We start from the raw sequence: 24,892 nt of genomic DNA on the forward strand, positions 1-24,892 counted from the left end.
CTGTCTATGATTTTACTGCAGCTCCACCGTAACAAAGGTACCATAACACAGCTGTGGTAAAATGTTCGGATGTAACGGGCCAATATGTCTGCAATATAGAAGTACTTTAAAATACAAAATAACAACAGTCCAGTAGCTACTTTGCAATTTGCAATTTGGGTATTTTATCTGGCAGTGGTGATAAAGCTACATTCATTAACACCAATTTCATTAGGTATTTAAAATCCAAACACTCAACTAAGAACAGCTAAAACTAAAAACAGCTAACTCTTTAAACTACCATAGCTAATCTTTAGAGAAAACTCTAAAGGCAAAAGACAACTTTCTTTGGGACTGTGATAAGGCAAAATCAATTACAATACCACCAAATTAATTATACATTTGAAATTCAATCACTTAGCTAATTACAATGAGCTTACTCAAGCTAGCACACCTGACCAGCACACCTCAGAGGAAACTCTAAAGAAAAGCCACAAGTAGTACTATATGCTTTAGTATCTCCTTAGGGAAATTTGTTTTGGACTCTGTACAATTATTGCTAAGTTTACTTAGTAACTTTCTGTATTACTGTTACAGCTTAAAAAAGGTTACAGTTAAAACCAGAAGTTTACATACACTACATAAAAAGTCACATGCATTTCTTTTCATACTGTGAAATCAGAATAATTTTTCCCATTTAAGATCAATTAGGATTTTCTAAATTATTTATATTTGCTAAATGTCCAAATAATAAGAGAGGCAATTTTTATTTATGTAAGCTGTATGACTAAAAATAACTGTATAACATGTCTTTTTATATACTGTATGTAAATTTCTGGTTTCAACTGTAAGTACTTTGTACAACTTTTTATAGTCAATATGGGTAGGCCTTAAAAAGTTTCTTAGAATAAAGTCAGGACACTGACTTTATTCTAACAATTTTTTTGCCATGTTAGGCATACAAATTCTTGACTGATGTCCAAAAAAGTGTTTTATTAGCTTGCTGTGACCTTTTGCCACCAACTTTTCTTTAGCTTTCCCTTGAGTCTTAGTGAGTGTGTGTGCCAAAGTTGAAAAAAATTCTTTCAACAGGATCCTAAAAATATTGTTGTCAGGAGTATAGGACAGTCAGATGTTTCCATCAACAACGGTGATACAATTAAAACAGCCAACTTGAATATTACTCTCCTGTGGTGAGAAGAAACACGATTTGTGTGATTCTGTACTTGCTGTTTACAGTAAGGCATAGTGCAAATTATTTCAGTAATCATCACAGCAAAAACATAAACAGCAGAAAATTGATATATGTGCCTATGTGAGAAAATTTATGAGAAATGAAAAAGAATCAGACATTGTTTTCTGTTCACAAACCAATAATCAGTTGCTTAAATATAACAGGTTTAGGTTGGTTTAAATGTTTCAAAGAGTCCTTAAGTCAGAGTGGAAATACAACAAGTCAGAAAATGAACAAAGGCTGTTTAACATACAATACGCTTTTGTGAAAAGCCTAACTCAAGGCCAGGGTGTCTCTTACTGCTGCACAGAAATGCACAGTCATGAATAAATATCTCTACATCTCACACAAACACCAGCCAACACATAAAAAACACAGTTAAACGAGAAGTCCTAAAAAAACAAAACAATAACTTTTGATAATAAAGTAGGTACATGCAATTTTATTGCCTAGGTACACACTTGTGCATGCCTTTAGAGACATATTCTTAGCCGCCCCCCTTGTCTCCTTCAGGTGACTGCAATAGCGCTCCAACAAGCCACCATAAAACGCTCATCAATCACAGTGGCTAATCTCAGGTTCTTGCTGGCACTTTCATTGTGCGAACTTTTCTATACGGGCTGCCTTCACATAATGCCCCGCTCTGCCTGCTTTGACAGGCCAGTAGCCCTGCAGCTCCCCGCCATGAGAGCCATTCTCAAGTGGCACGTCTTTGAAGTGAAGCACTGGAGGGGCCTCGGCTAATCTGGACATCTGGAGGCCTGGATGGTGAGGCAGGACGGGGACAAGGACCCAGCATCTAGGTGACCTCAATCTTGCCTTCATGATGAATAAATATAGTTGATTAAATGGTTCTATGGAGTTTAATTTAAGAAGAAACTCATCTAAAAAGAAATGACGCACAGGTGCTCCATGTTAATTTACACAGACATTAGCCAAAATTAAGACCTAAAAGACAAATGAGCAAAACTATGGCCCAGTAAAGAAATTAACAAAATAAGAGAACTGTTTGCAATTTTGAGTTGGAGGAGCAGAGCATATTAAAAAGAAAAAAGAAAAGAAAAGGAAAAAAGTATGGCACTCTCCTTAACTTTTGGGTTCCTATCTTCAATCCTTACAGCTGGTATTTTTTTGGTCTTTCAATCTTTGTCACTGCTCTTGGCAGATGAAACACAAACAACCCCATTCAAAAATAAACACAGCAATTTTGTGCATGTTGACATTTCATTCCGTCATATCTGTTATTCTATGCCCCAGACCGTTCCATTCCCGATTGTGAGAAAGACCTTGTTTCTTGAACCACTGTACAGATAAACAGCCTCTATAACCAACAACAGGTGCCTTTTTGCTGCACAATCGTTTTGATCATGTCCTCTTTTGCTTTCAGTTTTTCTTTTATAGATACATGCTGTCCCAAATGGGTGCCAAACGGTGAGCTTTAACTGCAGCTGGCATGAATTTATATATTTAAGAGCACTGTTTATTTTTGTTGCTATGAAAAGTGACATCTAGGTCTCTAAATATGGAAAACATGCATAAAATCTCTAAGACATGTATGCAGAGAACTGTCTGCCCCCTCAAAAACGTATAATGGTTGCATTAGCAGCTCTCCTCTGCTTTCAAAGCACTGGTTTCTCAAATTAAAAGCATTTGCAAAATCAATGATGAAAGAGGCTGTGAAATCTGATGAGCTCTGTATGAGCACATGTTTTGATCAGGACAGATTCTTTAACTACAAAATCAAGGTAAAAGTTACACAAATTAACATGCCATTTTTCAATACCATATTTACATATATATGGATATAGTAATGAAAAATGACATGTTAATTTGTTAACACATATATATATATATATATATATATATATATATATATATATATATATATATATATATATATATATAAATCTTCCATACCATCTAAAAAGGGAAAATGGAGAAATTGACCAATAATGCAGTCAGATGCTTTTCAAGTCAATATGCACAGGAAAAGTGGTTCTTAAAGAAAATACCAAGCTCTACAAGTGCTTTTATGACTGACAATAAAATAGGTACTACAAGCTTCTCTTCAGATCTGATCATCCTCAGCTGGACATTCCTTGGGTGAGGGTGGTAATTACCAAAAAGCCCAATGAACCTGAGGTCCACTGCTGACTGTATGTTCCAAAATTCTAACAACAAACCAAGAGATGCCTCAATCTCTACATAAACTTTGTAATTTTAAGAATCTTCACATTTTAACTCCTAGACTAAACAAAGAAGATAGGATTATGACAAGCACCAGCGTGCGACTTGCCTTTGACTCTCTACTCCAAACTGTTTCAGTCATTGGACTGTTTCGGGGGGAACCACTGAGAAAAAAAAACAAAACACCTAACTCTAGTTAAAGGATCCAGTTTAGGGTATGATGGCTCCATGCATTCATTTCTGAGAACAGCACCTCCTACACCAATGTCCTGGCTCCTCCTCTGACCCCACAACAACTAAATGAAAGGGATCAGTAAATGTATTTACTGTAATCCAAAAATTTACTCTTATCAAACATTCTTCTGTCAGTTTGGAGTGTGGTAGTGTGAGCTTGATTTCATGTGTGTCCAGACTTACATTGGGAACACAATGCAAAGCTGTAACACTAATCAGAAAGGGGAAAACACACCACAAAAAGAGTTTATTGTAAATTATGTTGGTGCCTCCACACACAATACCTTCTGCTCTGAACTATCAACTGGCAATAAAATATAGGCATCTGACAGGAATCCAAAAGTTGAAGCTGGAACAAGAACAGCATTATCACAGGCTGGTCCCAAGTTTTAAGCCCCGCCTACTCTATGTAAACAAACATAGCTTTGCCCTTGATTAAAAATAAAAATACACCCCAGATATTTTTCCTGCTGGTTTCAATTGCCAACAACTAGAGAAGGTGGGGACACAACATCTGGTATTTTTAATATTCTGTCGATGCTCTGAACAAAGCTGTAAAGTCAGGGTTGATGTGAGTGCTGTGGTACAAAACATCCTGGGGGGGTTGACCAAAGCATGCAATAGATATGTCTTTAAACTCTCAGAAAAGTGTGCCAACTTGTAAAAGAAAACTATAACATTGTGTGTCTCCTTGAAAATAAAATGTCATCAAATAAAAACACAGTAAGATGAATCATTCCTTATGCAGAATCAAATAACACCCTGATTCTTTCTGCTCTCAAAAACCAACAAAAGCAAGTGTTAATTTGACTTATATGTTTCTATAATTTCAACCTATTGAGTTTAGGTTTGTTAAATGATTCATTATTGCTGGTTTTATGTAAATATAATGCCTAAAAATATAAAAATATATATTTAACAATTTACACACAATATGTTTTTTGGATTTTCCCAAAATTTAGTTTTGTTTGTTTTTTCTAATTAACATGTGTTGGATCAACCAAATCCTTTAGGACTGACTTGCTTCTTTACTAAGGTTGATCCTCAACCAAACTGAGTTGGTTGAACTTAAATTAACTAAAATTTAAATTTAAAGAAAAAATTTGGGTTCATTCAAGAATCTTTTTGAGTGCACAAACATTTTTTTGTAACAGTTTTCTGCATTCATCTTTATCAGGCATTTACATAAAATATGTTGTTTTCAGTGATGTCAGACCTTGGATGGAAACCTTTGGATGCTCTTTCCTTGTGCACTCTTGTTGGGTCAGCGGGTCGAACAGAGGCGGTGTTGGGGTTGTTGGGACAGCGGAGTCCTGCGTGAAAACAGCAGGGAGGAGAAGGAGCAGAAAGAGGCCAGCCATGAACGAGGGGTGGGAGTCCTGTGAGGACGCCGTCATGGTGATGACCTCTCCTCTAGCTGCCAAGGTGGGCCTCTGGGAATAAGCTGGAGAAGAGAAGAGACAACTTCAGCACCTCAATGCAACATTTTTACACCTGGCTTCAAAGAATCACAGCTCTCTGAGTCACTTCAAAATCATTTTCACCCTCAAAACTTTCAGCTCCTCAGGGCTTACCGCTCTGACTCCAGCACAGAAAGGAGCAGACAAAGAATGAAAAAAGGGATGTTAAGGAAGAAAAATTTGGAAGAATCACTATAGGATGAATAAAAATGGATGTTAGATAAGTAGAAGGTGGCTGCAAAGACGAGATAAAACACTGAATAAACTCAACATTGAAAGTAAAAATCCAGGAAAATGGAGAGGCTGTGTGTGAAGGACACAGAACAAAAAAATGTCTAGAAAATACTGTAGCACTGAGTCATATCGAAGAATTACCTAACCTTTGAACTTGTCATAACTACTGAAAAAGTGCAATTAAACTTGAAACCCCTCAAAGTTAATTTAATGGCTGATTAAAATGAGAAAATTGAATAAGGTGGTGGATTTTTCAACGAGGCGTGGGTTTCCACAAGTCAATGAAGCACAAATGAGCTGACTTGAAATTTGTGGCCCTCAAGAAAATGTTTGCGCAGCTTTGATCACTGTATATTCCTGGCTTCCTGACATTTTTACTGCATGTGATACATAGCAGGACATAAATGACCTCCCATAATTCCTTCAGTATTCAAATCATATGCTCGCAACCCATACGAGCAGACACACATACACACACATACAGACAGTCTCTTACTTTCTGAGTAAATGTAATCTCCTCTGGTCGTAACGTATGAGTCGACATTGCTGAGCTGAGACCAGCAGTTCATCATCTCCCACCCTGCACTCCTTACAATGTTAGCTTAGCGAGGTGTAATGTCATTAAAGTAGATTAAAAACTGGGAGCATCAACTTCCTGCAGCACTTTGACTTGGTTACATCCCTCTGTAGTGTTTTTCTCACTAATGCTTTAATCAATAACAAATTATTAGCCTAGTTGAGTTGCAAATCAACCACACTGGCCTGCAATCAATTATCCTACTCACTGTAGCTGGTAACTAATTAGGGAGATGCACACAGCGCTTATGTGTGTTGTTACAATACAGTGCAGTCAACGGCTTCCAGCTACTGATGAAACAGGTGGAAGTGTTCAATACACTGTGAACTAGACTTGACTCATTCAGGTTAGATGTGAGTCAAGTTTGATGGTTCACTGTGCAGAACAGAAAGAGGTCTGAAAAAGGAAACGCCAAAACAATCTGCATCAAGGTATAGCTCAGATCTTTTAAAGTGGGATTCTGTGGAAAGGTTATGAACAATTATTATCTTGCCTGTTCTAGATAGCTCTTTGAAAGGCCTTAGTTTGAAGAAATAGAGTTTAAGTTTGACCAGATTGATGAACTAACAGCTGATTTGAACATGGCCGAAACCAAAGTGGATCACTGCAGTCGTAAAACAACCACAGTTTTATTTTTTTAAAAGCATAGCAGTTGTGAACTGTACTTTAATCTTTTTTTTCATTTTCATCACTATGTCCTTGTGAAGTTATTTACAAAGAATTCTTTCGATCTTTGCAAATGTAAAAGGAAGCAGCAGAATTTAATGTAGCATTTCTGGGTTAGGCTGGGACGCTTCCACACTTAATATATCTGCTGGAATAACAGTGTAATGTGACACTGACAATAGTGTAAACGTTTATATTGTAGTGTTTATATGAGAACTATGATATTTTTTATTTTAAAGTTGTTTTAAAATGATAGAAATCCAGTTTGGTCTTGGCTGTGTTTGGATTAGATGTTAGCTCATAAATCTGGTCAGAATTAAACTCTTTTTCTTCAAAGTGAGGCTGTTTAAATAGTTACCTACAACAGGTATGATATTAATTCTTCCTAATATTTTCACAGATTCCCATTTTGACCGTATCTGAACTATCCCTTTAGGTAAAAAAAAAATCTAAAAAGTAAGGTTTCACATTGGATTTGAAAATGCTTTAAATGTGTTTACAAGTTTGTCTCTGGCTCATGTTTTCTTAATTATTTTTAAGACAAATCAAGCTCAACAAGTCAAAAGTTTTTAAGAATTTGTTTTACAACAAATATGTTCTAAGGCACAGATAAATTGTCAACTGGTCTGCATAAAGAGAAAGCTTAATCTATCAACAGAGACAAATATCAAAGAGGTGGCAGCAGCCAGTGAATTAAATTGAATACTTTGTGTTTGTCATCACGCCTGTATCATTGGGTACTTTCTTCACTAAAAAATGGGACGTTGCTCTATGGTTTCAGTTTTAGCCCTTTCTGATTGCTTGTCAGCTTGTTGAGGGATTTAAACTTTGAAAAAGTTCTGATAAGACTAAGTTCCAAGTTGTTTTTGGAAACTTTTGTCTTTTTATTCCCCATTTACTATTTTCTGGACACATGATTTTTTTAAAAATGCATCTACTAACTCCAGCACCACCAACACATAATTTTGTCATACTATATCATAGCAATTTACTATTTACCACACTAATTACAAGAAAACATTGTCTGAATGTAAATTATACAAAACCATCCCTTCTGCAGGTTTTGTTAATCGTTATTTTTCACTTTTATTGGGTTTCTGACATGGGAGTGATATGAAACATGAGGAGGAATCAACGTGAGATGACATACTATTAAGGATGAAGGGAGAAATTTATTCCCTGGATTGCCACAATTTCCCTTAACTTCATTATCTGTCGAAGCAACGTTGACAGGTGATTAATTCACATTTAATCACTGAGTCCTGAAAGTTAAAGTCTGAGCCTACAAATCTTGTCATTTTTTTGGAAGCTGGACTGGGCAGACGATCGTGACAGATGAGCAGGATTCTGCTGTAAGTTCAGGTTTTGGTTGATGAGGTACAGTACATTTCACGTTAACACATAAAGGGGAGACTAGTTCCCGGCTGCACAATGAAACATTTCCTGTCGCGCACCCAAACAAACCGAAATGCACACAAGCCTCATCTCTGAAAACTGGCAGTATCCATCCATGGGCAGCTGGTCACACTGCATACTGGGTCACAGCATGTGGGCAGAAGTGATGCATGCTGTGTGCCAACATCAACTCCTGAGTGTGTGTTTACTTTTGTCTGTAAGTGAGTGGGAAGCATGCCTCCTTCTGGCCACTCCAAAGATGCTCGATAGGGTCCATCCAATTTCCTGTCCAGCTGTGAACAGGATTAGCATTAGTTTGTCAGCAAGAAAGCAGGACAATCTATAGCAGTAAAGAAACTGTGTCTGCAAACACACACGCAGACATGCCAATGATTCACTAAGCCTCTGTTTACCAGTCACAAGTGTTGATTAAAGGAACTCTATTTGCTAAGCATGGGCTACCTGTGCACCACTGAGGTAATAGATCTGGTCAATGCCTTTGTAATCAGCTAGGAGGGAAATCTTATGTAGTTCTGCTGTGGATTTAGTATTTAGAAAAGAACAGACTAAAATGTTGCAATCATACCATTAGAAAGTAAATATATAATAATACACATTCATTATCATTATCCTGCAATCAGTAAAAAGCCAGTAATTTTTGTGTCTTAAATTTAGAGAAATAAAAACACAGGCATGATCTTTGAGCTCAGTTCCACCTCATGACATCAAGGGGGGCTGATGATACTTGATGCAAAGATGTAATTATAAAAAAAATAAAAAAATAAAAAACCTAAAGCTATTATATAATTTTATTATGACAAACAAATTATATGGCAATTTTCTTATATTAAAAAAATACTATCTTCTATATGTCTAGAAGTAAAAAAAAATAAAAATAAAAATCAGCTGGAACATGGGTGGTCTTTGCGGGGTCTTGGTGAGGTCTTTAGGGGCATGTGAAGAGCATGCATGATCGAGCGTCGTAGGTCATGGAAGGGATTTGAGAATGCACAATAATTCCGAAGCGAGGTTGTTGTAGTTTGTCATTGTGGTGGATAGGATACTGAGGTCCTGGGTGGAGCGTGGGGAAGTGCTGTGGCAATGTCTCTATGACTTAGGGACCCACATGTGCCAGTGTGGCTTGGCCATTGATAATTTACAGCCGAGCTGGTCATGCTGGCCTACCACCTAGGCTACAATTGTGATTGAGAAAATGACAAAGGAGAGAGAAAACAGCAGGGGAAAAAGTGGTATTACTTTTTTTTTGTGCCACATAATTTAGTGAAAAGTGAGACATCTATCCATTTTCTTTACCCCCTTTTTTGTCTGGGGTCACAGGGAGCTGGTACCTCTCTAGCATCATCAGGTGAAAGGCAGGGTACACCCTGGACAGGATCTCAGTCTATCACAGGGCCATATAGGGATAATAGAGACAGACAACATTCACGCTCTCATTTTCCTATAGTGACAATTTAGTATCTCTAATGAAGCTTACATGAATGAACAAGGACAACAGCTGAAAGGTCACAGCCGATGTATGTGAGCGTTCACTTAACTCTCACACACGCTCGCTCAGCAACTCTGCTCTGTACACTTACTCAAGTTGGCAATCTGTATGGCAGGTTGTTGTATCATTTAATCAAATCACACTCCTATCTCTGTTTACAATTTTAGATACCAATAATAGTATTTCGCCTGGTCGCAAGAACAATTTTAAGATAAAAAATACACTGGGAATGCTGATGTATTTTTTTGTATTTTAGTTTTTATAGGTTATATAGTTGAATTGTACTTGTATTTACATGTTAAACTTATAAAAGGGAAAATTATAATAGCAAAAATAAAGAGCAAAAAAAGTCCCTTAAAAAAAGTCAATCATTGATGGATTCCAGTGGCCACTGGTTGATATATATGTCTAATTGCCTAACTCTAATCTGCACATACCCTCCTATCTGGGTGTGTATTCTGGCACTTTACAGTAGAAACACACTTTTACCTAAATGCTGATAAAAACACAAGGCACTGCATTTCCTGTTAAATCTCTTTCAGAACAACTTGTAAACATCTCACAGCAGTACAACTACCCTTTCTTTCCCCTGTGGCTTACAATAAAAGACTACCGCTCCATGGTGTTGAGATATTTTTAGAAAGCTCAACCTAGAAAAACAAGGTAAGCTGTCTTTAAAGGAATAAATAATAATCCAGATGGCAGCCTGTAAATCTCAACGATTCCCGTGCAGGCTGTCATAAGTCTCTTCCAATGCTATCTTGTAACTATGGCAACAGAGCGACAACTTGGTAGTCAAGCAGCGGGGAACCAGGTTGAGTGTGTTTCAGTTCAGACATCAACAGGCTCCTAAAGAGGAGCTGGATGGCAGTCTGCCCAATGATGCAACGCAGTGAAGCGCTTGAGTCTGAAAAGCTTAAAGAACGACAATCAATCAGTGTTTATATTATCAAGCGACTTTGTTAATTGCATATTCATAATAGGTATTCTTAGTTGATGAAGAAACAGACTAAAAATAGGTTGCTCTTCAAATAAACTCATTATTTTCCTGCCTTCAACTACTTGAAAATGTCTCATGAAGCCGCAACCTTTTCAAGTATTACTGTTCACCTTCTGCTCATGTAAAACTGGCACAGGACCATAACGTCTACCTAAAGGAACACTTTGGATTGTTTGAAGTGGGGCTTTGTTGAAAGGGTAAATTAATTAATATTTTACCTGTTGAAGTTAGCGTTTTGAACGATCTCAGTTTGGAGGAATAGAGTTTTATTCTGACCAGATGGTCATGCTAATGGCTAAACTGTGTGGGATTGTTATTTTATAAACCTTTAGGATGCTGTTAATTTCACATTTATTGGTTAATCTGGTAGAAAAATGATTTTATTATTGGAAGGGTCCCAGGCTTTATTTTAAAAATGGTTACAACAGCATCAATTTCACGTTACACGGTATATAGGTAGAATGCTATGATTAATTAAAAGTGCAAATAGCAAATAAAAAAATATATAGCAGCAGTAGCTAGTTGTAGCACCTTTGGTGCAGACTGAGACACTGCAAGCAGGTATATCATTATATTTCTGCCAGAATAACCAAATATTGGGAAAATTGCCAGATGTGCAAAGGTTTATAAAACAGCATTTGCTGCTTTAAATAATAATAATAATAATAATAATAATAATAATAATAATAATAATAATAATAATAATAATAAATAGAACAGTTTTAATAGGGTTCTATGCTCCACTGGATGCATGGAAGCAGCCGCGTTCCCTTGCCTCCGCTGGTTGGACCCCTAATTAAACTTTACTTTATCAGAGACAGACTTTGAAGCTGCCCTAATGGACTAAATATAGATTTCACCTTCAGTTTCTGATTGTGTTGGACTGAGAATATAGTAGTGCAACAACGAGTTATAATTTAGTGATTTATTTTAAAAGAAAACTCCACCAATGGAGCCACAATAGTGCTTTGATAGCCCCTACATGAACTAGTTGCACAATCAAAGCCTCTAAATTAGAGGTACATCAATTTTAAACAGTTCTTCTGATCACAAATTGAACAAAACATCTTGCAATGTCTTAGAAACACACAATGGTGGTTACACTATTCATCTGGCGAATTACTTTTCTGCACTCCATACTTCCCTGAATGCTATGTTACCTTGCTTTTGGCATGTACATGGTCTTTGGAAAACACTCCAAGATTGTATTTGCTGTTCTTATTCTTTATTGCACTTTTTTAACTCAGCCTTTATAGTGACACCCTATCGTGAAACAGGTGGCCAGACTTGAACTGTCTCTTATTCCCAGAGCTTTTCTGAACTAGTTGGGTGAGTTCAAATCAATATAATGCCCGGGGGGGCTCCAAGTTCACACAATGAAACAGTATCAGGTAGACCCAGTAAGAAATGCAGTCAATAAGATCACATTATGGTTTCTCTGTGTGTGAATGAAAGTATGAGACTGTGGCTGACAGTGCCAAGTGAAATCATAATAGAGTTTCAGAGGGACAGACACAGTATATTATTACATACCATGGTTGTACAGAAGCGGCTGGCTGTTTCAGGTGAGCGTGTTTGAAATGGGAAGTGTGTGAGTTTAGGATTTCTTAGTGTATCTCGTGCGCTTGTACACGCATAACAGTGTACTCGTGTGTAGGTGTGTATGCGTGTGTGTGTCCAGAAGAAAACACATAAGGCTACTACAGCATGCATAGAAATTATCAGTTAAAGCTACGTTACCTGAGGGTTTCAAAACAATACTATTTCAAGTATGAGCACTAAAGTTATATTTTTAACACCTGCATAAAACTGTTTCTGATTATTTGCTTGAAAATATGAAGTTGCCTATCAAAACTGGTGCTTCTTGTTGGATTTTATAGTTTTGTTAAACAAGACCAATTCTCATTTTCCATCCTGTCAAAAGTTTGTCTCAATATGACCTAAAACTAACAGATACAAGTCCAGAACGTGACACAAAGTTTGATGAACTGTAATTACAACAGCTGAGAATTAAAAGCCATGTTTAGTTAAAGAAAACAGTCATTATAAGCTACAGATAAATATAGCACAATGTGATTTAAAGCTTTGAAAACTTGTTGATATTAAAAGTAATGACCACTGGTCCAAATAAAGTTAAATATAGACATTAGCTACAAGACAGTGCTGCATTGCCCAAATTATTTACCATTTAGTGATGGGATGACTTCATATGAAAGCCATCCTCTGACCCTTTTGTCCATGAATAATTTGTTCCTAATGGAAATAAAGGTCAAGTCTGACAGTTTGTCAGTTACACGGTGGTGTTTCCTGTTTCGAGCCTAAATTTATTTATTTATCTCATTCAGCAGCATGTAAAAATCTGGGTTTTCACCCAAACTATGCTGAACGTCTCTTCCTCCTGTTGTAATGTTATAATTCAAATAATATTCTTAGAATAACCTGAGCAACTTTCATGTTCATGAGCAGACTTTCAGGCTCTTCCTAAATCAGAAAACCTATCTCCTGCCCTGGATCCCACCACAGTCTGCAGGCTGCACAGTCTCTACCAGATGATAGATCCTGTGCTGTTTTTTTTTCCAATAATTTGCCATCTCTGAACATCTGTTAGTTCCTGTTGAATTACTTAATTTCATTTTTGATTTTCACCAGGCTCACGTCCCTCTCCCCAAGAGTTTCCTGGATGTGCGGTGGAGCCTGTGTGCTGTAAGTCGATGTTAGGAGAGTGAGGGGAAACTAAACTCCCAGTGATTTCGGTGCAGGTTGGCAAAACACTGAAAATTTACACTTGATGTTCGCAATGTAGTTATTTAAGTCATCTTGCCTGAATCAAAGAACGGATAATACTTTGAGTATGTCTGATTTATTGCCCACTTCTTGTTACAATTTGTTACACTTTCATGGCTGTGGTTTTAAACACGTCGTTCATGTGAGCAAATACACTGAACTGATGTTTTTATTCATTTTTGCTCAGCTAAAATCCAAAGCAATGTTTACCTCTTCATAAATGAACTCTAAAATGATAAACGGCCTTTTATCTTTTTACCACAAACTGAAGCTCTTGCATCATGTTACCACTTTTTGTTTGTTGGTCCTTCCAGTACTTTACCTCCCTGCCATCTGAGTTATTTCTGAGCAATATTAACAGTTGAACAACACTAAATGAAGACACTGTTGTTAGTTTGCCACTCTGTCTGCTCTTCTGCAACTGATCAGCCAGAGTAAATCAGTCTCAACTGATGGATGAACTTTATGCTATTAGGCTAATTCGAGAGCAAATTATATAACATGAGGACATGAGTACCAAAGTCAAGGGCACAATTTATTAATTTAATGGAACAAATTGATAATTAGTGGTCACTGACTATTACTTCAAGGATACAGATGACTAATTTCAATGATTAAAAAAACAACTAAGATACAAACTAGGTTTCATTATTGGAACAACTTCTATTTCCACCTCAGTTTTAGTACTTTTGGCCACATTTTTTTTTTTAAGTCAACAGAAAATCTCACCAACATGGATTGTTGTCGTCTTAGAACAGCTCCAGTCTCAAAAGTTTCATAGGAGTTCATGCACTATTTGTAACCCTTTATATTGCCGTCAGTTTCTCATTACACGTTTATTCCGGCACAGATATGATATCCTTGTTGCTGCCGCTACTTGTGCTTGCAAATAACCAAAGAATTTATATGTAAACAGATGTGTAATGCAAAATTGACTATGATGTAAACTTTTATAAAATATTGTTGTTTTTTATGTTTATTTTTACTGTCCATAACCATTCCACAGAAACCCACTTCAAAAAATCTGAACTATCACTTTAATATTTTTACTTCTGCCAACCTGCACTTGCATTCTATGTAAAAATCATTTGTGAAAAACAGAGATAAAATACACAGTAAGGGTTTAATTAATTTGTCCTTATTTTAAAACCATTAGGTTTTAAATTCTCTGTAGATTTTTATTTCATTTTACGTTACCTGGCCATGATAGTCTTTGGGATAGTCATTACAGCAGTAAAAATCTGATACCACTGTGGGCAGACATCCTCTCATTTTGTATTTAATCTCATGATACGGCACATTGTCAGTCACACAACTAAAGGATATCAGATACCACTTTCCCTCAGGCATCACAACCCTTGATTCCACAACAGAGGCTCAATTTGATGAAGTGGCATCATCCAGACAGTTTCTGCCAACCTCACCATCTCATCTTCTGTTGTCAGTGCGTGTCCTAAACACATTGGCACACACACACACACACACACACACACACACACACTGTGTCTCCAGTCCGAGGTCAGCCATCTCTAGTTCCTTTCTTTGTTGTAGCCTGCCTTTTTAAAGCAACCCAATAAGAGCTCCTAGCCCTGACCCTTCCATCACCCATTCATGGCATAAATAAAGAAATAGGTTCTCTGTTGACCATCTTTGTTGCACGTTTCAGTGCCCTTCCTTCAAGTGTGTTTCCTTCATGTTCTGTCCAGTTTCCTTTAATGCCCCCGACCCCTCCAATCCAACCCATACCACAATGTCAGCATTAAAGAGATTGGTGGGGTTGAGCTATTGAGTTGAATTAGACATGGTCAATGTGGCTTTGGGTGAACCACCCCCCTGAGGGCAAGAGTAAGAGGAGCTGAATAGGATGGGAATGTTGTGGCAGTACGCTTCTGTTCTGGGGCTGTCTGTACTTGTATCAGTGTACTGGCTGGCTTGGAGAGAGACCCAGCACGTACACACTTGTTATGTTTTTGTCTGTGTCTGTGCGTGTGTAATGAAAGTCCCACAAACTAATCATTAGATGAACATCTACAACTGATTAATTTCTGGAGTCGATCCAACTCAACATGGCTGCCACAGCTAAGCAACCTTAGCGAACGCCAACATGGCTATAACTCATTGAATTCTAAACATGACAAGCTAAAATTTGGTGTGGTAGTAGCTGAGACCGATCCCCGACACATTTTCTGAGGACTAACAGATTGCACAAGATATGTGTTTAAAATTGTGCCAACTCTGTCAACTCTGCCTGTCTGTTGGCAAATTAGCTTGTGAACCACTAGAAAGGATTTTAATAAAACTTTCAAGAAATAATTATTAGATGTATATCTACAACCGATTAGCTTTTGGAGCCAACCCCATTCGAGAAGGCTGCCACAGCCAACTCTCTTTAGAAAACACCAAAAATGGCAATAATTAAAATTAGGTGAAGCTGTAGCTGATATTCATGCACAACACATATACCAGGTGCTGTTGATCATGTAAGATCTTTGCATAAAACTTCAGCATCAAGTGCTGGAACCAACCTTGTTTGTCTGTTAGCAAAATATCCCTTGAATCATTGGACAGATTTTATTGAAACTCTCAGAAAGTAATCACTGGATATGCATCTACAACTGATTACCTTTTGGAGTCAACCCAATTCAAGTTGGGCACCACAGCTAAGCAACCTTAGCCAACACAAGAATGGCTATAACTCGGTCAATTACACAAATGTTGTGTTAAAATTTGGTGTAATAGTAGCTGATTCATTTACAACACACACTGAGTGTGACATCTCACAATATTGTTTAAGACTGCGCATAACGTTACTAACACAAGATGATCTTAGTCTATAACTGGCATGAAATGCAGCAGGTGATATACATTCCTTGTACGCCTTTATTTGGTTTTTAAAATCTTCTTACGCTAAAAAAAATATGGTGGAGACAAGAACCTAATCTACTGCATTATATTCTCCCAAAGATCTGTTTGATATAAAGTTCAGAGTTGGAAGCACTGATATTGGGTTTAGCTTTTTGAGGAAACGGGTGTTGTTTCCACTTGTTAAAATTCATTTTTGTGAAAATAAGAATTCCTATGAGCATTTGCATAAGGAGGAATTGATTCTGGTCCATTGGGAAGCTAATGATGAGCACTGGGAGGACACGGCCAGCTCTGTGGGAACAACACATTTTTCATGCACTTAAAACTCTGGAGAGGCTCAAGTTGAATTACTGCCGAAAAGATGCTTAACAATGACGTCTAACAAATGAAAAAAGAAAAAAAGACAGGGACAAAGATTCCCCCTCTGGGAGCTTTGCTTTAGAGATCACCAATTACACTCCTTATCTGCTATCTGAGGTGACAAATTTGTCTAAAAGCTGCAAACATTCATCTTTTACATCCCCCCTTCTGGTCACACAGACTTCCTCCTTCATTCTGATCAAAAAATGGCACAAAATAGGCAGCTCCTTTAATACCAACGAAAACTGCTTCCTAATGTACCAGAAGCAATTTAATCAGTGTCGTAACACACTGATGAGATTGTGCTCAGGGAGTTAGCACTGACTTGTAATTAGAGGCACCCTCCTTGGAAAATGGCTGGAAATTAGAAAGCAAACACGCCGCAAAGGTGCAGTGGACTCTTGAAACTCTTGATCTATAATGGTCTCTGCTGTGCAAAGCAAATAAGAAGCGATAACAGGAAGGGAGGTTTTTAGTACAGGCATGATTAAGACAGACATATCAGCTGAGAGAAAGATGTGGGTCAACAGAAGGGGTACTTTCAGAAAAGGACAGCTCAGATCTTTTGAAATGGGGTTCTGTGGAAAGGTTATGGACAATTAATGTCCTTCTTGTTGTAGACGGCTCTTTCAGTGCCTTAAAATTAGAGAAATTGAGTTTATTTCTGACCAAATTGGCAAAGCACTGGCTGAATCAAGCGGCTCCAAAAACAAAGTGGATCCTTAAACAACTCTAATCTCAAAAATATCATAGAAGTTCATGCAGATGCTTCTTTTTTTATAAACTTTTACATCACTGTTGTTTTTTTTTATTTTATGACATGAACTACTATGAACTTTTTATTACCTTCACCAAGGAGATTATGTTTTCAGTAGCGTTTGTTTGCTTGTCTGTGCACAAGATTACTCAAAAGGTTATAAACAGATTTTCATGGAACTTTCAGGGAACGTCAAAAGTGGTACAAAGAACAAGTGATGAGATTTTGGTGTTGATACAGATCACAATCTGGATTCAGGAATTTTTTAAAGGATCCCAAGCGAACAGTGAGCCTATTGCTATTGAGGAGGTTTGCGCTCTCTGAGTTCTTTGAGTTAAGGTTGGATTTGTTTTCATTTCATAAGATTTGAACTATCCCACGAAAATACAGCTGGCATAACACTACACACATGAGAGAGAAATATTATGATTCAGTGGAAAAAAGTGATGCGCTCGCAAGCAAAAACAGCGTCAGATTGTTATATCTTCATTTAGAAATATATTGTTTGTAACTGTATTAAGAAGAAGCATTAAATATGTGAGTGTTTGCCTCACTGTTATACAACCATTTCACCAGCAGGGATCACGCCTCAACAAAGGGAATTATAGGTTTATTCAAAGTCAAAGAAGTGAGGATGAGAGACTGAGCTGAACTGAAGGCTGAGTCTGAGGAGTTGGTGGTTAAGAAGAAGGAGACTTAGAGTGGGGTTCGGTCTCACTGGGCAAACATCATGGCTGGCTTAGGACCCCCCAGATGGATAAGTGGATGTTAGTAGGGATAAGGCCGGAAGTGATGAGAAGATAGGAAGTACTGGATTGAACTGCACCAAGATGGATTTGACAGAATCAAACAATGTGGACTGGACCCACTCAGCCCTCTGGAGTATCTTCGCTAGAGATAAGCAACATGCAGCCGACCTAAAAGGAGTTTGAGTTAGATGAAAGGAATGAAGATGATAAGAGAGATGAAGAGGAGCAGGAATGAAGGATGAGGTGAAGGGATGAGATAAGTGAGAATTAATGAGGGGAAAGGACAGTGGGATAAACTGTCCTGAAAGAATGAGCTGATATAAGAAGGCTTGCCTGATGATTTGAGGTATGGTTGAGGCAAAATTAGCACCTTAACATCTACAAATTCCAAACATCAAGTAAAATTAAACTGATTCAGAGTTTGCATCAAGAAAATTGAAAAGTATTCAACTGTTGTCTTTCTGAGAGACCTCACTGACTCTTTGTTAGCGGACAAAAAGAAAGAAGAAAGGTTTGGTAGTATCAAACTGGCTTCAAAGACATTTAAATGCTTTTTTTTGTTGTTCTAACAAAAGTTCCCAAATCCTTAGAGTTTATCATGTAAAAGTGCAAATGCAGTAAATTCTAGGTAGAATACACTTTAGTCATTTAATGTCAAATTTCTTAATGGAATACTTAATTACTCATTGCAAACTATAAAATCAAATGTAAAAAAGTCATTCTGATCTATATCAAATGGTGCAGTTTGAAAAAAGCTTACTACGATAGTGTTCCAGATATGTTATAAAATTCTGAAATGCAGGTACGCACTTCATGAAAACAAAGCTGTGGGTCGAATCTGGTAAACACCACATGGAGTTTTGAGTCACATGATTGATCTACGTTAGGATGGCTGTAATCTGTGTGGTAAAAAAATACGATGGACATTTTACATTTTAATTTAAATACAAATTAAACATGAATATGAGGTGGGAGGGGAAGTGTGGATTTTGTTTCTTACTTTCAGATTTTTTATTATTTTTTTAATTGTTTCACCATTATTCACAAAGTTGTACCTTTAATGAAATCAATTACTTCTTTTTCTAGTCACTGATTGCTTTTTTTTACAATTTAAATACATTAATCTTTATTGGGGGAATCTCAAAAGGTACTTTAATAAAACAAGAAATAATAATTCAACAAATCCATATGATATTTTAACATTTTTAAAGTAAATTCAGCTCAACGTATAGTTCTTATAGGACTCCGTCAAAAGATGAGATTTCTTGTAAATTTCCAGTCATCCTGAGTCGTGACCTTTTTCTTGTTTGGCAAAGTGATTTGTCAGAGGGTCAGAGGTACAGTGTCCAGATGATGGGCTATTATCGGAACAAAAAGACAAGGGCATGAGCAACCGCTTGGACAAAGGGTCTGTTCCACACATTTCTGACTCAACACAGCTACAAAAAGAGGGGCGTCAGACGCTCTGACAAGAGGCTGTTAATTGGAGAGCAAAAGGTTACAAAGAAAAGGTGGGCTTCTGTGTGGGGCGGAGGGAGGGACAGTTTTACTCTGGTTTCTGTGCTTTCGATCTTTGCTCAAAAATAAAAATGTAATTAGATGTCATTGGGGTCTAGTGAAGTGGCGAGTCCTATTTCAGTATTCTGCCAGGGGAAAAAATGAGAAGTGCTTAGAAAAATTAGTTTCAGTCCCTAAAAAAGACAAATAAAACCCAATTCACAAAGCTATTACAAACTAACATTCCTTAAAGAAATGCATAGCACCTGAAGGCAATGCAGAAGTTTTAAACAAAGACCTCACATAATCTGTTATGTGTTGGGAATGACTTTTAGCTACCACCACATCAAGTTTTAGCTTGATAGTTATTTAAGCTGTGGTGGCCATCTTAAATCAGATTGACTTCCAAAGTCAATCAGTTTCAGATATACAGTACATCCAGTGATTACTTTCTGTAAGTTTCACTAAAATTCCTCCAGTAGTTCATGAGATATTTTGCTAACACACAAGCATGCAGACATACCTGCTTGGCCACCTTTCGTGGCAGCAAGAGATGAGTCACAAGTGTTAAAACAATTCGTTTATTGACTGATTGTTTCATGTCTTTTTCTTGTCAAAACATGTATTGAAGCTGCTGCCATAACAACAATTATTTTAAATACTCCACTGTGGCCATGTTAGGTTAATTGGCAACTCTAAATTCTCTCTAGGTGTGAGTGAGAGCGTGAATGGTTGCTTGTTTCCATGTGGACTTGTGATGGACTTGCGATCCGCTGTGAAACAAGTGCTTAGAAACTGTTTAGAAAGTGTAAAGACAGTTTAAAATTCTTCCAAATTGCACATGTTTCTAATTTAACTTTTAGGATGACCTTAACTCGAGCATAAATACTTAATGTTTAAATGCCTGAACTGATTTTGGAGACACTACAGACAATACATTTGAATTTAATGAATATTAAAGCCACATTTTGCAATTTTAGACAGTTCCTCAACTTTCGTTTTACATCTGGTGTTGTGTTGTTTTTCATTTCCCTGTTTAAATCTACCCTCTCAGCTCTGCACTGGAAACCTCTCTTAAGGCAACTCTGCTCAGTCACCAATGATTTTACCAATCTGCGCACACTGCTTACTGAACTGAAGGGAACAGATTTCCCTGGCTTCTGTTTTTATTTCTACATCTGACCCTTGCTGGGCTCTGTAGACCTGCATATCAAAAAGAGGGCTGACAAAAAGCCCAAACTTTTAAAAGCAAGTCTTTTTAGGCAAGCATGGATTGACACGCCTCATTTTGGGTCAATCTCTGCCAAAGAATCATGGATCAGTTCCAAAAAAACACAGCTCTCCCTGCAAAACTGCTAAATAAATAAATAAGCCAAGGTCTTTGAATGTCTGAAGTGTGTAAATTTGTGAAAAAGATTCAGGGGGTCTGGGGAAATCTCGGTGTGTAAAGGCCAAGACCAGAAACCCCTCTGGGAGTCATGTGATCTCGAAGCCCTCAGGCAGAACGGCAAGGGGAGAGAAAAAGACCATCGTCTCACCAGGATCAATACAGCCATAAGGGCTCAGGAGTGCCTCAGAAAAACATAGTCAATTTAGCGTGCAAAAGATGAAGAAGACTTGAGGTGGTTTTCAGTGAAAAGTACAAAAACTGGTTTTGATGATCAGTCCAAGGCTTGCATGTGTGTCACCCCCATGGTTCTGCTTCTGTCTGTCAAATAAAAGTTGAAGCAACTTAACAAAAATCACGTCCAAGTTTTTTGCTGTATTATACACAATTTCCCACCTAAAATGATAAGAAGTTTTCAAAGTCAATTTTCTCTAATTTATCCAGTGAAAGATAAGATTCAGAAACAAACAGATTGCCAATGCAAAGCTGAGCTATTAAAAAACTGGCGTAATCACTACTTTTTACTTAAAAAATACATGAAATCCTTGATGAAAAACCTGACTCAGACAGGACAATTTTAATCAAATTCGACAAATGCTCAGTTAAATCTAATCAAGTTGTTTTGATGTTTTACTGCAATCATTTCTTAAAAAGATCACAACGATGCTGTCTCTACATCTTTTCTGAGAATAACTTAAAGAGATACTTCAGCCATTTTTAAGTGGGGTTCTGTGTGAACGCTATGAAGAATTATTATTTTATCTGTTGTAGATATCTCTTTGAATGGCCTCAGTTTGGAGAAACAAAGTTAAAGTCTGACTAGTCTGGCCAGTTGGTCAACGAGAAACTAGCTACAACTAATCCAACACCAAAGTTGGTTGCTGCCATCTAAAAACAATTCAAAACAATTTTGAAGCTGGGACTGGTTTTAAGACGGCAAAATCCACTTTGAACAAGCCATTATTGTTTCATCAATACAGTCCAAGAAAACCCATTTACAAAGTGAATTTTGTTGCCTTTAAATAACTCCAGTCTTCAAAAAAATTAGTGGTTCAAGCAAACAATGTTATTTAACCCTTTACCCCATTGCCAATTTCCCATTGTGGAGTTATTTTGGCAGAAATATCATGAAATTCTTGCCATTAGTGACCCTAGGCTGCACCAGACGTGCTGAAGGTAGCAGCTGCCAGTATTTGTGCTTGCAAGTAACTAATGAATTTTTTTTGACAATAAACATGTATTAAGATGATGTTGAGGGTTGCAAAGTTGTGTTTGCATGAACTAATATTAAAATTTTGGGATTGGAGTTGTTTAGGAGGACTGCAATCCACAATGGTCTCGGTCTCAGTCAAACTAGCAGTTAGCTAATTAGTTCTGTCAAGCATAAACTCTATTTTTTATCTGAGGTTGTTCAAGAAGTCATCTACGTTTCCTCAGAAGACCACTTCCAATGAGTCAAACCATTCCTTTAAGACTTATTCTCAAAATAAAAATATTATTAGCTTGTGCACATGACAATTTGAGTTAACACCAAGGCTACCATCAGTTTATTTTTCTTTAGCAGATTTTGCTCGAGACATTCCTCCGCTCCATTCAAAGCTACTTGTCTTCAGGCTCGACGCCTGGATCGAGCGTGCGTCCACATTTCGTTTTCATTGTTTGTGCTGCTAAATGCTTCAGACGTGTCTCTGATAAGTTACAGACACAGCAGCGTGAAGGCTGAGCTGATAGCAGCTGATAACATGAGATAAGCACATAAGACTCCTCTCCTCTCTTCTAACATCAAGGAGTTCTGATGCCACAAACCATCCGTGGAATCCGAACAAGCATACGCTTCAACACTAAAAAAAAACAAAAACTTTTTCTTAAATAAAAAACTGTCACAAGTCTGTCCTTCTGATGAAGAGATTACCTTCGGAGTGCAGGAGCGTTATTTACATCGCATGCCTTTCTGCAAGGAGAGAAAAGCCGGCGATATGAAGCTGGGATTCAGACAGCTCTCTCTTATTAACTGCTATCTCAAGGACGACATGGAACGTTCTGTTGTAATTAACTGGAGCGGACACCAAAGAAAACACACAGACAGCAGAGCCAGACAGTGTAATTGATGAGCAAATTTATTACATCCCGCTTCAAAGAGAGCCAGCATCAAAACGCATGTGATGAGCGCAGTTACAGAGTTGCATGGTGTGTGGAAGTAGCGTGTAACAGACATACAGAAATCCATTTGTTCCGTGGTCAGTAATTAAGGTTTAGCCACTAATGTAGCTTTGGGTTTGTAATAATGTTCGCACTCATTTTTAGTGGGAAATTAATGATGCAAACCTTGGTTTGGGATCACAGTTCAGTACGGGTTTGGTGTAACACAAAAGAAGTATCAAATGCCAAATCTGGGTCTGTTTCTGAGAGGGTTCCTCCTAAACCGCGCTTGCTAGTGGGGAGGGACTGAAGTAGCACACCATGTACAACAATGTCAGATTTGTCAGATAGTACCTTCAATATAAAAACTCATATTGTACTGCCTTATTGATTCACTTTGAACTGTAATCGTGTCCTACAAGCCAAAAAGTTTGATAAACTCCCAAACTAAAAGTTAAGTCTTAGTGTTCTGTTGATACGTGTGATCTTTATTAAACACTTTGTGACGTATTTAACAGTGGTAATTAGACCCCCTACAGGACATTTCAAAGCAAGAGGATTATGACCCTTTTAGCTTTCCATACGTGCCTCTCTTACTCCCCACGGCTGCCATGAATTAAAGCTTTTTCACATTACTTATTTAAAACAAGCAGGCAGGTCTTTAAGCTCCTGGGTTTCATCTGAACCAGACGTTCTTGCTTTGCTTTGGTGTAGAGTGCTTTGAATAATATATTACTCTTCAACTTTTGTGTTGTGGCAGTTTGCAAAACCCAAATAAAAATCACGCCATCTCTTCCAGGTAGGATTAGCAACTGGCATATTATTTGTCTGGTTGCAAACACCAAACCCCAACATCAGTACTGTAACAGTTCAGTCCAAATACATACAGTTACAGCCCAATTATTTAGTAAATAATACAGATCTTTGTTAATGATTATAGCTAATTCTATATGTTAAATCTTAAAAATGCATTAATAACAGATATTTATAAATGTGAGCATGATGCTTGAAGTGTATATTATTTCTATTTTATTTAACTTTTTTAGAAAATCCAACTCATTTGTGATCTACAATGTAGTTCTGTAACATAAAATTTTAAATAAATGACAGAATATTACATCAAATCTGATTGGTACTAATTTTGAGACTAAACACATTAGTAAAAAAAAAATTCAAAGGACAATCCAGCATTATGGTAATAACTAACATAAATCTATCTATGTATCTATTCATGCCTGTTAATAATGCCCTTGTGTGTTAGGTTTTCATGTATGCTTTAACTTTTAATGGCTTTACTGTTTTATTTATAGGACTTAGCCTTTTTTTACAAAATGATATTTTCTTTTATTTAAGAACATGCTTTGTTTGTGACATGTTTTGTTTAAAATGTCACAAAAATACAGGATCTTTTTTTTCACCAACCAAGTAGTCAGAGTATAAAACATTAAACATAATAACAGTCCCCTACTCTGAACAGCAAAAAAACAGGTAAAAAGAATAAATGAGTGATTAGTTCTGGTCTAGAAATGTTGTCTCATCAATAAGTTTGTTGCTTCATGTAACTGCTGTCTAGAATTTGCTGTTATAGCAAAGCAAAACACCAGAACAAAGGTTTTGACATCCCAGGTGAACTGAATTAGAGGTTAGATGGACATAACAAAGGGAAAACCAAAGACTGCTACCCTGAGTAGCTTTGATAAAGCCAAGCTTCTTTGAATTAAAGTTTTTTAAACTGGCCCCAAACTGCAGAAGCTCAAAGAAGAAATGTATTTTTAAGCCATTATTTCATCATAACAAAGTTCATTTTGTTGTGATCATGGTTTAATTATGTCATTATCTGGAGATAACAAAGCTTGTTTTCTAAATAACTTAATTTATTTA

The 24,892-nt window shown here is 37.1% G+C and overlaps 1 protein-coding gene across 3 annotated transcripts in view; it reads right to left on the reverse strand.

Annotated features, from left to right (window-relative positions):
• Positions 1-24,892, reverse strand: part of sema5ba (sema domain, seven thrombospondin repeats (type 1 and type 1-like), transmembrane domain (TM) and short cytoplasmic domain, (semaphorin) 5Ba) — a 224,009-nt gene that overhangs the window by 130,921 nt on the left and 68,196 nt on the right. For all 3 annotated transcript variants that reach the window (XM_025006972.2, XM_025006973.2, XM_017421158.3), the window contains one exon: positions 4,851-5,078. In XM_025006972.2, coding sequence (XP_024862740.1) covers positions 4,851-5,031 — 181 coding nt within the window. In that variant the 5' untranslated portion in view covers positions 5,032-5,078. The remainder of the gene's footprint in view (positions 1-4,850; positions 5,079-24,892) is intronic.

The sequence above is a fragment of the Kryptolebias marmoratus genome, linkage group LG6 (assembly GCF_001649575.2).
Source record: "Kryptolebias marmoratus isolate JLee-2015 linkage group LG6, ASM164957v2, whole genome shotgun sequence".
In the NCBI taxonomy this organism is placed as follows: Eukaryota; Metazoa; Chordata; class Actinopteri; order Cyprinodontiformes; family Rivulidae; genus Kryptolebias; species Kryptolebias marmoratus.